Genomic DNA, 16,036 nt, shown 5'->3' with positions numbered 1-16,036 from the left:
TTTCCTATTAACTTGTAGATCCATCATTTCAGGTATTTGTTTAAAAATTTTATAGTGCCAAATATATTTTGGTTATAATAGAATTTCTTTTTTTCAGAAAGATAGTTGAAGAGGATGAATTTACTTTCAAATTTTAGAAAAATATGCCTCCAAGAAATTCATGTTTTATAATATATATCTCTTGGTATGTCCATATATAATAGCACTTAACTTTGTATCAACTATGCATTGAAAAGTGATTGAAATTAGTCCATTTGATGGAAATGTCAATAAGCTCATCAATTCATAAGCAATTAATGTAAGTTATTCTATTTGTATAGAAGGTATTGTAGGAAAAAGAAATGGAGAAAGGGTTTATCTGGCATTGTATGGCAGGAGAGAAGGTTTTATGAAATCACAAATTATACTGATGGGGCATAATTTGAGTATTGATACCAATTATATCAGAACATTTTCTTTTGCATTTTTAGGGACTTCATGTCATTTTTTGCTTTCTCTTTGTATATTTTTTAACTGACCAGAGAACTGGCAACAGTTCATATGAAAAACTATGTGTAAAACATGGGTGGATGTATAAACAGTTTACTCAGTAACTTTCAAATTGTCATGTGGTGAATAAATGGGAATCAAAGAACATGAATGACTTAGAATTAAGGTGAATGTGGGCAACTCACATTATAAACAACACAGGAAAATGGAATGGGGAGAAAATGGTTTCTTCTTGCTGTGGTCATTCTAATATGGAAGCGTGAAGTATGACAATATAGTTCTAAATACAGTCAATAATGAGATGTTTCTGGTTATATTGTAGTAAGAAAAACTTTTTTTTTCCATTTAAAACTAGAATAGATGAATATTCGATATACTCATAAAGTGCTTGTGATATGCTTAAAATCGTCCTTGAATTTATTTTAGTTTTCAAGTTTTTGTTTTTTGTTTTTGTTGGAGGCCTGACATGAGTGAAGGCCTAGCTTGAAATTCAATGGCTTTCAGGTTTGGGGGTGTTCCAGTGGACGTTAAGAATCTTCCTGCTGGCCCCGCCCCACCACCGGCCCTGTCTTTTAGTTGCAGGATGAGGTGAGAGAGAAGCTGCTAGAGGCTCTGGCAGAGGAAGAGTCAGACCTGGAAGGACAGGCCGTTTACATCTGCCCCGCAGCGCCTTTCCACAAAGGTGACCTCATGGTGCACGGGAATCCATTGAGCAGGTCCTGACACAAGCTGCGGTTGAAGCACGGATCCGAGGCGCACTCATCCATGGCCCTTTCACACCTTACAAAGAAACAGACACAGCGGAAACCCCTCTCCCTGTTGAATAGATTGGCTATGAAATGGAGCTAGAAAAAAGTGGCCTCATCTTCCCAGAACTGTGCAAGTTTAACGCAGCAACCCCCTACAATTTATGTATGCTTAATGGGGGAGATAGATACATTCCTTAAAAGTCCTTTAATGAATGTTGGTTTTAATGGAAATAATTAGTATACACACACACACACACACACACACACACACACTTAAAATGAGAAAACAGGTGTAAATATGTAGAAACCAAGAGAAAACTGAGCCATGAAGAAACCAATTTCTCCCCCAAGAGCACTAGTGTCAGTTTTTGGGGGACACACAGGAGCCATGAGGTGAGGCTGTGTGCTGCCACCCAGGTCTGGAGAGCTAACCTACCCTCAAGCTGTCAGGACTCAGAGCCATCGTGCCTTAGCCTAAGGGAAAAGCCCATCGAAAACAGAAAAAGAATATCGGGTTTATTCTGAGACAGGTTCGTTTATTATTTTCCCTCCGACTCCCTTTTTTTTTTTTAACAAAAACCAAAAGTAGATAATTAGAAGATTTCACTTGCTAACGAATCTGTTTTGTAGCTAAGCATAATTTTGGAATGTTCCAGTAAAATGACTTCCAAAGCCAAATTTTCCAAAAAAGTGGTATCAATTCTAAGGTAATTTGAAAGTTTCCTCTTCCTTCTACAGAGCCGGCTTACGATGTTGAAGTCTGATGTAAACGTTTTTTTAATCTCCCACCCCCCCCAAAAGGTAAGCCTTGTATGCTGGGTCACCGACTACTCACTCAGTTCAAAATGGAAGGGGCTGGTGGTGGGTGGAGCAGGGCCCACCCAAGGCATAAAGGAAGGAGAGATGTCGTCCCAGAAAAACAGCTCTTTATCCCGTTGATTACTGAGTATAGCTAAGACATTTTGTTTTCCTTTTCTGGCTTGGGCTTCTGGGCTGGAAGGAGACTTCTCTGATTAGATCTGAGCACAATGTGATAACTGGAGGGAGCCTGAGAAGCAGACTCTGTGCTGGGGGGGCCGAATGTTCAGACCATCCATCATTCACAACCTGCCAGGATGATGCTGTGAGATTGTAGGTTTAACCAGACAGAAGCGAAGGCAATTTGTTAGAGGTCTGCTTTTCAATATTTGTGGGCATTATGAAAGTCACGTGGCCAGGGTCTTGAAAGCGTCCCCAGCATTTTCAAGTCTTCCACTACTTATTGTTTCTCCATTTCTTATCTATATCTCTTTGGAACCAAACAGTGCACACACACATACACATTTGTCAGAAACATTTTAGAGCTTTCATGAGCAGCTAATGGATGGAAATTCAAAATAAAGAAATCCGTTAGCATGCAGTGAATTAACTAATGATGATGGTTAAGGACTTTGACAGAACAGAGTCTACTGACCGTGTGTTCACTACTTTAGAGAAATTTATCCAGAGAGAAAGATTCCTGGAGGAGCAAGGAACACTTTGAAAACTCCTCCAGAGTTTCAAATCAATAATTTTTCAAATGACAGATACATGGTTTTTTTTTAATGAATAAATGTTGGAGGAAAGGAAAGTGTTTATTGTAAATAGGGACAATGTGTGAGTGGCAGAGAGAAATAATACAAGGCTTTGGGCGAGTTCTGTGCACTGTGCCATTAAGCAGAAATGGACACTGAGGTAAGAAGTCACCAGCACTTAAATATAGACGTGTCTGAAATTAGGGCAAGGAAATATTTGCGATATTTTGGTGATCTATGGAACCAGAAGGTCACTGAATGGTCCTGAGCTAATAAGTAGCTGCATGATGAAAACTGGTGCTGTGAAAAGTGCAGCATGACTGAAGGATATATCGTTCTATGCATATGCCTGATTGGACTGCCCATGCCATTTTGAGATGACCACAGAAAGCAAGGACTAGACTAGTCATTGAATGTTAAAGGGTAAAATGCAGGTGTGTCCTAGATTTCCTGCTATTTTGTCAACATAGCCGAAAAGCTGCATTCCATGATGACAAAAGAGCTGGTGAAACAAAATTGAAATTAATCCAAAGTGTCACCGAGTGCGAATACACCCATTATTTTATTAACTGCCCTTTCGGGATAAATTCATTCTGGCCCAATCTCTTTGTCAAATGTATTTGACTTTAATTTCTCTAATTTGTTCACTGTAGGAAGTTTTATCAGAGACCAGTACAGCTGATCCTGATGGTGTATGAGATGGAGGAGCACTTTTCCCGTTTTCTTTCAATTGTTGCAAGCAAAGATGGATTCATGCGTGTCGCTAGCACATCCAGGAGGTGAGCAGAGGCTCTGAAGGCAGCGCCACCTGACTGTCAGGACTCACACCTGACCTGTCACTTGACCTCTCAGCCTCAGGTTACACAAATGCAAAATGGAAATAATGACAACTAAAGATAACAAGTGTAGAGTGCATGGTATGCTGTTCAAAAAATGGTTGGCCATTTATTATCCATTTACATAGTATCTATGTCATATAGAACCCCAGTTTATGCTCATTTTGGGGACACTGATCCCTTTGGGAGTCTGATAAAAGCTATGGAATATGTTGCCTTTCTATCCTGACTTCACCTTCAGCCTGATAAACGCATCTCAAATTTGCCTCCATTTTCAGCAGGTCACAGATCGTCTGAAGCCATGGACAACTCCTTATCAACAATGCCTGCTTAGGTGAAGGAGAGTTGAAGGCTTTCTCTGGGAAAAGTAGAATCACACGGAACTCTCCTGTAAAACTCTAATGAGACTCACCATTCCCCAGTGAAGCCTGGCTAGCAACATGCATTTGAGTTCACCCTGGAACTCGGCGCAGTCCCCTCCACTGTAGCAAGTGAGATTTGTCTCATTCCCACAGACCGTTGAAAGTAATCTGGTGTCTCTGAAGAGATAAAAGTAACAGCCACAGCTGTTTGTCTTGTTCCTCTCATTTAAGAACACTTTTTGGGAAAGTTCATATACGTAGTCAGAGCCAAACTAATTAAGCACTCAAGCTGGCTGAACTACAAATGCTAATTGTGCTACCTTGCGCAAGAATCACTTTCTCAGTAAAGCGCTAGAGGGCGCCATGCCGAGCATGGCTGCACATCTTCCATCTCTGCATAGTTTTCATTGGTGAGATAAGCTCTACACCATGGGTGGCAGTCAAGTCAGGGTTGGAAAGACATTTACTGGAACTAGATGGGCTGCTGCTTTGCTCGTAAATCAACATGGACCGCAGGAAAACGGCGTTTCTTCTAAAGGCCAGGAGGGCAAGGACAGTGCTCTGGTACCCCAGCACTCATGTGATTCTCTGTTGGCTTTTGGAACTGAACTCCGGTTGCCTCTCCAACACTTGCTGCTCCCTATCTAACAATTCATAGCTTTGCAGGATGCTAGCCAAATCTGTCCAGGAGGCTGGGTGCAGCACTCAGTGGTAACTCCGTGTGAATTTAGACCGTGGTTCTTTTGTATAACAACAAAGCTCTGTATATTAAGGAATCCTTAAAAAGGGCAGAACATATTGTTAGAAGCTAAGCAGAACTTTATTGCAAGGCAAAACCCAGTGGTGTGAAGGGACTGATTAAAAAAGTTTGAAAGGTGGTGTCCAGGTCCTTTGATCCACTGTGCATATGCATGGTATCTGATTCATAATTAATATTCATGAAATATAAGATGAATTGAATTTTGCCCTGTTGTGTGTGCTGCACCTAATATGGAGAAACTAGCCTACATGACGATAAGTGTGTCTTTTCCCATAAGAACTAATCAATTCCACTTTAAAAAGAAAATATCATGAGAACTTTTCAAAAGAGCCAAAAAAGACAACCAGCTTTGCAAGAGGTCAATTAGCAATGCAAATATGAAGCTTTGTATACATCTTATGTTTAAGAGACAAATTTTGAATCTCATTAGGAGGTATTTTTGAGAACTTGAATTTGATGAATTAGTCAGAAAAAAATACTGGAGAACTAGGGACTGGGGCATATATGTTTATTTTACTTATCCAAAGTCACAGTGGCAATACTAATAATTTTGATCCTGAATACCTTTTGCTTTTAAACAGGTACTTTACCAGTTGGCAAATGAGTCGGTTAACTCATGAGCAGTGACATTTTGCTGGAATGTCAACACTTAGCCCCTAACACATACTTTGCCTGCACATGCTCTGAACAACAATACATGTTATGGAGATAATACATCTTCTCACGGCTGTGGCTGCATGTTACATCTGCCAGGAGATTCATCAAATCAAGGTACCACCTCTGAACCAGTGTAATGTCTACAAGTTGCCAACGACTCCAGGTGTTCTGGCCAAAGTTTGAGTATATTATTACTTGTTAATAATACCCCCCTTGCCTCCCATCATGACTCAATTGTTTAGTGAATTTAAAAGCAGTACAAGTTATAAGAATTCAATAATGAATTCTACTTATGTGGAAATGTTGAAGTAATGTGACTTAACAAGAAAATATTCATTTTTATTTCTGTTTTTATAACATGGAATGGAGGTGATTACTTCTTCTGTAGTTTAAGTAAAAATGCTGCTTTTGTAATTTTAGAAAAAAATTATAGAATACTTTGAAATGGGCAATAATATAATACTTAGATATTTATGGCATAAATATACAATAGATATAAAAAGTATATAATTATATATATATATATATATATATATATATGTATATATAGATTGTCCTCTGAACTGGTTTTTATCTTGTTCCCTCATTAATTAATGAGTCAGATAAAACTATCAAAATGTGTTTATTTGTCTGAGAGTTATGATTTCACCTCTTTGAAATTATACTTTAACAGTCTTTTCAGGGTTTTACAAGATTTACGTGCCTGAAATCACCCAGGGCATCATTTTAGGGATAGGAGTCAGGCTTCCTGCAATAATACTAAAATCCAGCTTTTGCATTTATTAGAAATGTGTTTGTTTCCTGAGGCCTTCAAGCTGTCAGACTCTGGGGCTATAGGTCATGAGACATATTCTAACGAAGGTGACTAAGAAAACGTTTTGCTTAAAGTCTGGCCATAACCCCGCCAACTTCCCCCTAGCCATTCCAGCAGGTGGGATTCTGTCTGTATGTAACCAATGTTAGTCCTGTTCAGCAAGGCCTGTGTGTTACCTGAGGAGACAGCTTTCCAGTTTGGAAAGGACAGTGGTGAGCTTAGCTCCCAAAACCAAGCTTTATACGTACATGATGCTCACCTGCAAAATTTTCCTGTGAAATTTCCAAAACAGAGGCAAGAATTGCCCCTGGTGTCACTGACGCAGCTGGCCCCATTTGCACACTGGTGACCCTGGCTATTGTCTACACCCACTTCACAGTGGGCTCCGGTGTACCCAGGCTCACACCTGCAGAGATAGGCGGCAGCTCTGTGGGACCAGTTGCCATGGATACAGGGGTTTGAAAAGCATTCGGCAGAGTTGAGTCCACAGTGTGGCCGGGACCATCCCAGGGGACAGGAGCAGTGATAAGAGCCATAGGTGTCTTCACAAGTTCCTCCATGCAGACAGGAGTTGGAGTTGCAGGCATCTAACTGCAAGCAGCCAGGAGCCAAGAAATCTACAGAAATTTTGACACACTGCTCTTCCTGAGGTGTGTTAATGAAACCATAAACATTTTCAAAGTAGGAGAAAGAAATGCCACCGATTTCTATTGTGCAAGCTGCACTGTCGCCCACGTGAATGTCTGTCTTCTTCAGCAAGAAGCTGAGGCTTCCAGTGGCCACTGCACTGGTCACAGAAAGTGTTTAATTGTCCACTTGCATCTGCCACCTGGAGGCCTGGGACAGTGGAAAGAGTCACTTGGTGCCACATGGCATCATCTGCTAACTGCATACTCGTCAGACTCAGCAGGTGGAAACTGTTGCCACTTCACAATTAAAATAACAATCTGGAATCTCGAATGCCAATATCAAGAAACTCAGGCACCTTCTCTGCATACAGTATGGTCATGTCAGCAACCCGCGTCCTGAAACCGAAGGTGATATTGGTGAGTTCTCTGCTGAGTTTCCCATTGCTCCTGAATAACGTCTCGCTGCTTAGTCCATTAAGAATTTGTGGTACCTGGAGAGAGAGCAGTGCCGTCAGCACCTTCACTGAGTCTGCGATATCTGCTTAATTACCTCTAGCAACAGGAGCCGTCATTGTGTACTGAGTGCTCTGGGCTGGGCACTGTGCTCGTTGCTTTTATGTGATTTCTGATACAGAATTCCCGAATGCAGGCTTAGCATTATCATCATCATGCCCATTTTATAAGAGAAACGGAGACTCCCAGAAGTTAAGTAGTTTTCTTGTGGTCATGTGGCTAACAGATAATCAAGCCAGAATGCCAGCCCTGGATGGTCTGGTGTCAAAACCTACACCATACATTTCTTCTCCATTGAAATCCAAGTACATGCCCCACTGATTTTACATTTGCTCCCACAAATAAAACACTGATTATCCATTTCAGACATAAAGGAGCTGAGCACAGAGAAATCACGTATGTAGCTATGGTGACACAGTAAACTGACAGTGATCCTGGCTTCTGATTAAGCTGAACAGTAGGCAGTTAAAAGTCAGTTACACACACACGCACACACACACAGATACACACATGCACACATAGATACACACATGCGCGCGCACACAAACACACACACATACACACGTGCACACACATGCACACACATGCACGCACATGCAGACATCACACACACACATACACACACACTTCCTCTACTTATAAAGCAGGTGTTTTATCCTTACTCTACAAGAGGAAGCTGCAAACTATGGAGGGGTGAGAGCCACCCCAGAGCGGACAGATGGCAGTATGCTAGCCTTTACTCTATCTTACTAATTACAAGAAAAGGAAAGCCAATACCACCTGGTTCATTCTTTCCTCAGAAACTGGCTTTAAATGACCAAGGACCAGGGTTTGGTGGTCCTATGACCTCCATCTCTCCCCCAGAAACCTATGAGTCCCACCTGGGTTATTAAACCACCCCCATTCGGTGTATTTTACTGCTCACGTCAGAGGAAATGGCTCCAGGTTTCTTTAGTGAGCTGGTTTTATCTGTAGTCTTTGTCTGGGTTGCCTCCTGGAACAACAGATGCCCAACTTAACTGGATGGATGATAAGCTTGAATTCTACCTACATTCAAATCCTTGAGGCACCAATTGGCACGGGCGTGGGAGGGACACGGGCAGAGTTCACACCACTGCTCTCCCTCACAGGCAATTCCCAGCCATGTTCACTGGGCAGGAGCACGACAAGTGATCCCACAGAGCGTGGCGTGACAGGGCTTGGACTGAGGGGAAAAGAAACCAAAGGCATAAAAAGCACTGGCAGAAAAGTACGGAAACATGAAAGCAAGCCCCCATAGCATATCAGTGATTTTTAGAGGCTAATGTCCTACGTATTGACAGTTTAAAGTTTGTGTATCTACAGATTAACAAATAGAATAAAACTGCTACCAAAGGCAACTTTTTTAAGAGAAAGGGGTAGAGAGACAAATAGAAGTAGATATGGAATGAGAGAGAATGCGATAATAAATTATCTATTTAATAAAATAAAACTCTAGCATATACTATGGACAGAGCTGGGGTGAGTAATCCTACCTTGCATATGTCATCTCCAGGACAACCTTGGGTCACGTTGACAAGAATTGGATTCTGGGATGCGTTGCTCGTTGAATTTGGGAAGAATTCCAGGTTTTGGTTGTTTAATCTTATATCTTGGATACAGCTTTTGAAGAAGCCACTATACATGTCAGTCTTTTGTCTGTCAGGCAGGCCACCAATGTAGAGGACATCTCCTCTTTGGGTTTTCCCTGTAGGAGCAGAAATGAATCCTAGGTTTTGTGAAGACTGGTACAGTTCAGCTTTACCTGGCTTGATTTTCATAGATATTAAGTGGACTTTTCCATCGCTAAGAAGGACGTTTGCCCCTAATTTGGGAGAACGTGAATTGAGTTTTGCCGTCTGCTATGCTCTAGCCAGATACGGAGCTTCTGCGTGCTGCTTTCCAGGGCTAGAGGCAAGCCTGATGGCCAACGTTCAGCTGAACGACAGTAAAACTTGCTTAGCAACCATCTGTGTGTGAAGGTCTCCTGCACAAAGGGCCCCCTTTTCAGAATTCTGGCTTGATTTCATGTAGGAACACTGCATTCTGGGTCTGTATTTGAGACCACCCACTCCAGGGAGCTTTCATAGTGCGCCCTTAGATGCAATAACCCATTTGAAGAGGCTGGCGTCACTGAATACACGGCAGCACTTTGACTTAAGATAAAATGCTTCATAAGAGAATGCAGCTTGTGAAGCTGCTGAGGTGCGAGAATATGCACAGAATCGTCAACGTCAGAGCCGGAGCGGGTCCCTGCTGGTCATCCTCGGAAGCATCAGTCTGCGGATCCTGATTAAAAGACAGGCAGGACACAGAGCTATTGGCGTTTTTCCCAGAAGCTCAACTCTTCCGGCAACCCCATCTTCTTCAGAAATCACAAGCGAGCAGTCAGAGCGGCGATTTGCTGAGTGATTTGAGAGGCACCTGAAGGCCACATGTGTCTTGGCTGTGAACATGGGATGATTGTTGGGGGCAGGGGTGATGCTCATCTGAGTTGCTGGTATGTCACGAAGAGGGATGACAAGTATTATTAAAAATAATTTTGAGAAGTTTTAATGATCGATGAACTACGAGGCGAAATTTATGAGGACTAACTGAGAGCCGCTCAGGTCTGAGTGGGCCTGATTGGTTTAGGGTGGAAGGAGCAAGACACTGCAGGCCTGTGAGTGAGAACAGCTCAGTGAGCCAGCCAGTCGTGGGGTGTGGCTGCTGAAAGATCAATGTAACAACATTAGGCCGCAAAATAGAAGGACATTATCTAGGATGACGGACGTTACAGTCCTGTGTCACTCTGCGTCCTCAGGCGCGTCTAGGAACCAGGACAGCAAATTTATTCCAAAGTGAGCAAGCAGCTGATGATGTGTATGAAAACTACGTCATACAGAAAACATTAAAGAAACTGGGCATGTTTAGCAGGATAGGAGTGATGGCTTGGATGGTACTTTCCTTCAAATATTTAAGTGCTCTCAACAAGAGACGTAAGATTTATACTAGCATGTCTTCAAGAGTTACAATGCTGCCAATGAATGAAAGCTATAGGTAATCGTATTTTAAGTCGATATGAGGAAACAACTGTTAGAGAATTCCTGGCAGGATGGAATCAGGTCTCCATTCCTGAAGGTGTGTAAACAAGCGTTTGGGCCACGACACTTGGCAGACACAAGAGTATAAAAAAATTCAGTCTTGGAGTGAGCCTCTTTTCTATCTAAGACACTGTAACTCTAAGAGGAGAAGATTCTCAAAGTCTAGATACAGGACTGAAGATAAAAATGATATGAATCACCTGCAAATCAAATATTGTCCAGAAGGCAAAAAGTCAGCGACACATGGCTTCTGAACATATTTTGGAAGCTCCGTATTCTCCTAACAGCTAACACAAGGTGTGCTGAGATAACCTGACAGACAATCCTGGGAAATGAGATTTGAGAAACACTTTCCAGAACTCCCGTGACTGAGACACTTGATTATTTGAAGAAGGTCAACTTTAAAATAGAGGCAGTCCCTATGTCTTCCATGTTTAGTCAGCCAACGACGTCCTCTATCCAGCCCGCTTGTGCATTGAAATGTCAGGAAACAGGGAGCTAAGATCTGGACCGGGTGGAGCCCGCCTGCACTTTCTAGCATGTCTCTCCCCTCTTGCATGCACCATGTGCAATGACAGAAAGATGCCATGTTCTCATGAGGGCCGCTAAGCATCTTTTATAATAGGGATAAACACCCAGCAAACATTCCTCACAGATAGCAGCAAATACAGAAAATTTTCACCTTATGCCTAAGAGGAGATATGAAAAATATAATTTTCCTTAACCTTATACCGAAGACTTTCAGAAAGAGAAGCTGTCATAGAGCTTCCTCCCTACAGAGGTGTCTTTTGAAGCCGAGGGTTTTCATGAGGGTGAAACAGTTCTTTCCAGGAGTGTAGGGGAAAAGGAAACTGGGGGGAGAGGGGACGGGTAACCAATTCAGGAACTTGGTTTAAACCTTCATGATTTTCTAAGTTGGAAAAAATAAACTAAAGACAACCAGAAACCCACTGGAGTGGCATCTTTTGAATCTAATTACCAGGACAGTCAGCACCACCACGGTCAGTATTAACTTTGTGGGTCACTGCCTTTGGAAACCGGTCAAAATGAGTCAACATCTGTTTGTTATTTTGAATATGTAGTAAAGGTATTGCCTTGGGTCAATTACATTTTTCTTCAAAAAGTGAACATTGCCTCAACGTAATTTCCCCTTTTCTCTTTTAAAAAGAAATCACCAAACAACTTGCCACTCCATGTAAAATATTACATAGAGCTGGTAGATGCCATACCTCATTGTCACAGAGGTCCCTGATTTGTAATGAATATTGTGGTCAGCAAGGAGACCCGAGAATCATTTCTAATAATTCTTAGCCATTCGTACATGGAATCGGCTATAGGCTAAGACTGGTTTTAATTTTACTTCTTATAAAGCAGAGAAGACTATTTACCAGATGTTGTCCTATTTCAGGTTATTCTAAAATCTTGGGGTAAATTACAGCGGGACTTCAAAGCCGTCTGTCGCAATTACCTCTCAGACATTTTCTATCCGTGATAATAATAATAAAAAAGGAACAGGTATGTATTGATCACTATCAACAGCAATCTTTGGAACAATGTTGGAAGTTAAGAATTTTGAAATTCATTTCAAACTGTGATTGGCTAGGGAAATGAGATCAATTAGTTTATATGGCATCTACCAAGTTTCACTGTTACTTTCCACATTTTCTTTTTTTCTTCATTTTTTTTCCCTCTTAAAACACCTAGGTACAATATCTGTTTTCTCCAATGCAACCCTGGAAAATATACCTTGGAAATGGTGGTTTATAAAAATGCTAAACTTAAGCCTGATTTTGGAGCATGTAAGAATTTCATGGATAAGAGAACCAGGAAGTAAACCTTTACGAAGCCTCTACTGTGCCCTAGATATTGTGCCAGTAGTTGGCACTGACTAGTTTCTAAATAATCCAAAAGATTATTTCCTCTTTCAAATAAGATTTCCAATACATTTCTGATACACACAAATGGTAAAATTGCAATAGCATTTTGTAAACACTGGGATGAAAACCCATTTGGACAGGAGCTATCGGCTTATTTTTTACTTCTCTGTATGAGTGAAACCCAGGTGTCCTACGAATCCACTCAAAATTAATCAGTGCCCATCACTAGCCTCTTGGTCCCTCTCATCAGTAGGCAGCCACTGCGGACGTGCTGAGGGGTCATCTGTCTTGTAACAGCAGAGGCAGGCTGGCCGGTTTGGTTGCTGCTCCGGGATGCAGTGCCCTGGGCACCCAGCTCACCTCTCAGGCAGTTCCGGCCTCCATAGGGCCTGTGGCAGTCACACCAGTAGCTGAGCCACAGGTTGCTGCAGCATCCTCTGTTGTGACAAGGTGGCCTTTGCACCAGCCCTTTCGCACACAGCCTGCCCTGACGTTGAATGATGAACCAGATGAAATGTTCTCCAGGGTAATGCGAGTCGCATCAATATGCATGTCTTGGAGGCAGCCTACAAAGGAAGATGTGGATGGCGGGTTATAGATGCTGAGCGCAGTAACACTGCTGCCAGCCGTTTCCACTGGCAAACCACCCAGAAAGGAGTTTCGTAAAGTACATACCGATCGCTGACTCTCAGATGGAGAAGGGGCTGTCGGGATGCATGGGTCCACACAAGCGTTGTCCGGTAGAGTGAGGGTCACAGTTTCTGCCAACATGTCCGCCACTGAGTGCCACTCGCCATCACTGGTGTTGCAGGAAATAGACAGGAGCACCCTGTGATGTCTCACAGACTTGAATTATTAAGTGAATGTGGCCACTTAGCAACTCCAGCATTAGAAACGTGTCCTGGTGACCTTGGAAAAGTTGGCGTGCCCTTGGCTGAACAGTCTGAAACCTGAGGGCTAAGTTACAAACTGAGCCCATGGCTGTTACCGAGCCACTTGTGACCTTCAGGAAGCCATTGCCTTCAAAAGAAAGTGTGGTGACAATTTCACACAGTGACCCAGTATAGCCAGGTGGACAGAGGCAGTGGAATCCATGCTGGCCATTTTGGAAGTGAGGAATGCATGGTGCATTGTTTAGACACTGGTGGCGGGTACCAGCCCAGGAGACTCTCAGAATAGTCCCTTCCTCTGTAGAATGTTCCAGACTGATTATCACATGGGCAATGGCAAGTATAATTCCTGGGCAAGTTCTCACAAGTGGTACCATTTTGGCAAGGATTTGAAGAGCATTCATCCACATCTTCTTAACAGTAGATTCCTGATAAACAACAAAGAGCAGGTTGAAATTACATGTATTCAGATAAGAAATAATAATTTTCACATATAATCTTGTGGAAGTACAGAACGAACTCAGGTTTAGGACGATAATGGAGCAAAATGTGACTAGTTATTGAGGAAGCCACAGTCTATTCTATCATTCTGCGTGTATTGTGTAGAGAAGCGTAGTCATGGCAGACTCGAATTCTCCTAAAAATAGATTACTTGCCAAATATAGTGGTGGCCTCAAACTACCATTGTCGGACATATATGTGACACTGACTATCATAAAAATGACAAAAGAGAAAAAGATTGCTCTTGGTAGCAATGCTAGATACAAATTATTTACCTGGGGACTCCATTATCAGGTATTGTGTATCCTGTCCTGGGCTGCAGATTTCAGTCCATTCTATTTGGGAGCACTGATTTTTGCCTTCTGCCTTGCTTGTAACACTCCACAATTCCTAAAACCAACATTTTTTAGACGTGGACAGTCAAGACAACTCACACCATGGAGGACTAAGGGGAATGGAAGGTCCCATTTCCTCCTTTCCACGATCCCAGTATAAACCATGAAATCTACCCCATAACAAGCTTTGGCTTATAGTTTCTTCACTTTCCTGATTCCAAGTCAAAGAAAGATATCTAATTAGAGTATTATTAGAATTAATTTAATCGAAGTAACCAAAAGGAATATAACACTTTTAAAGAGTGATGGTCATCGGTTTTCCAATGAAGTTCAAGTGAACAGATAGTGTCACAAAAATGGACATGTGTAGAGCACTTTATGATTCCCACCCACCTTCATCCACATCATATGTCTGTTCAAGGCGAATATTCTTAGTTCTCTTTCACAAAAGAAACTGAGGCTTAGAGAAATTGAAGTCAAAACTCCAGAGCACATCTATAATCTGGTTTCTAGGTTTTTCAAATCTAATCTGACACTCTGCTTTCCACTTGATACTTTAGTGCATTTATAGTCTTATTTTAAATTCTATGTCTTATTTTCCCATTTAACTCTATGCCTAAGTTTGTGTGTTTTGAAATTTAATCAAAAGGCTCCTCTATTGATAATGTTGGATCTGAATCTCAGTGAGACTGTGAGCAGGTCCATTCACTTTCTGTGTCCGTTTCTTCATCTACAAAATGGGCTTAATAATAGTGCAATTGACCCTTGAACAACAAGGGTTTGATCTGTGCGGGTCCATGTATATGCAAGTATTTTTCAGTAAACATATTAGAAAAATTTTTGGAGATTTGTGACAATTTGAAAACTTGTCTCTTCAGACAATGTCTTCAGGCTGGGCTGGGCTGGGAAGACTTTATAGGATTTAATATAGGTTTTCAAGTATGGGTCAGATTGACAAAGAGGAAAGTGACAATAACCGAATTTCTAAAAACTTGTCATGAAAAAGCGTAAGAAGTTTAGAGGTGATGGTGAGTTTGGCAGTCTAGTTGGCATGAAGGATTTATGTAGGAAAACCAAGTAAAACAGATTCAACAGAGCCAAATTGGAGAAGGTCTGGAAATTCGCAATTTTTATTGTTTTGTTTAATGGTTATTATCTGCTTGTTTATTTAGTTTCTGAAGGCAGTGGAGAAAAACGGAAGACCAACATATTTTCATACAGATCAATGTCACAGAGATATGTAACAGAGAAAAGTGAGCAGAAACCAGGGACAGGACGACCAGCTGGACCAGATATTAAAATTGTCCACACCTAAGATTATTAGGGCTTGACATAGGACATTTTTGTCCTTCGAAGTTCCAGTACCCTGTCATTTCTTCTTGGTCAGCAAATAAGTGCAAGTGGTAGTACTTTCTTTACTGTTGCTTACTGTACTTTGTCTTATAATATCTAAAGGTTACACATTTATATTTCACAAAACAATTAACAATAATTTGCTTATGTATTTCCTTTATACAGAGGAGCTAGTTTTAAATTTTACCATCATGGAAAAAACAAAAAACAAGAGGAGAGGAAGCCTGTGTTAAGGCCAATAGTTTGAAGAAAATGAGCAGAATTAGAGATTAAAAGTAGAATGGTAAGCTTTCATTTATGTCTTTATGTTGTTTAAAATCAGCTTTATTGACATCTCCAGTGGAAAATAAAGTCAGACATACTTATTTGATGAACCCAGGGGAACTAAACGTGGGAAATAAATTGAAACTTTTTTTTTTTAAAGATTTTTATTGGAGAATTTGGGGGATGGGAACAGTGCTGGGGAATTGGGGAAGGGGAACAGACAAGTTGCTGTTGTTTTGGTCTTCAGTCTAGTTGTGGAGAACGTTGCTTCACTGGCCCAAGTTGGCACCATCATTGCCCTCTTCCCGGATGAGACAGATCAGTTGCCGGCTTCTGGACGGCCGCTCACTGCG

General features: G+C 41.6%; 1 protein-coding gene across 1 annotated transcript in view; it reads right to left on the bottom strand.

Annotated features, from left to right (window-relative positions):
- Positions 1–1,139: 1,139 nt before the first annotated feature.
- CRB1 (crumbs cell polarity complex component 1) overlaps positions 1,140–16,036 on the bottom strand; it is a 49,134-nt gene continuing 34,237 nt past the window's right edge. Inside the window, 8 exon segments of the mRNA XM_019637991.1 lie at positions 1,140–1,269; positions 4,040–4,065; positions 4,067–4,166; positions 6,480–6,492; positions 12,701–12,793; positions 12,796–13,171; positions 13,173–13,493; positions 13,495–13,658. Coding sequence (XP_019493536.1) covers positions 1,140–1,269; positions 4,040–4,065; positions 4,067–4,166; positions 6,480–6,492; positions 12,701–12,793; positions 12,796–13,171; positions 13,173–13,493; positions 13,495–13,658 — 1,223 coding nt within the window.

The sequence above is a fragment of the Hipposideros armiger genome, unplaced genomic scaffold (genome assembly GCF_001890085.2).
Source record: "Hipposideros armiger isolate ML-2016 unplaced genomic scaffold, ASM189008v1 scaffold_37, whole genome shotgun sequence".
In the NCBI taxonomy this organism is placed as follows: domain Eukaryota; kingdom Metazoa; phylum Chordata; class Mammalia; order Chiroptera; family Hipposideridae; genus Hipposideros; species Hipposideros armiger.
Note: the sequence above shows the minus strand (reverse complement) of the source record. Positions and strands in the feature narration are given on the sequence as shown.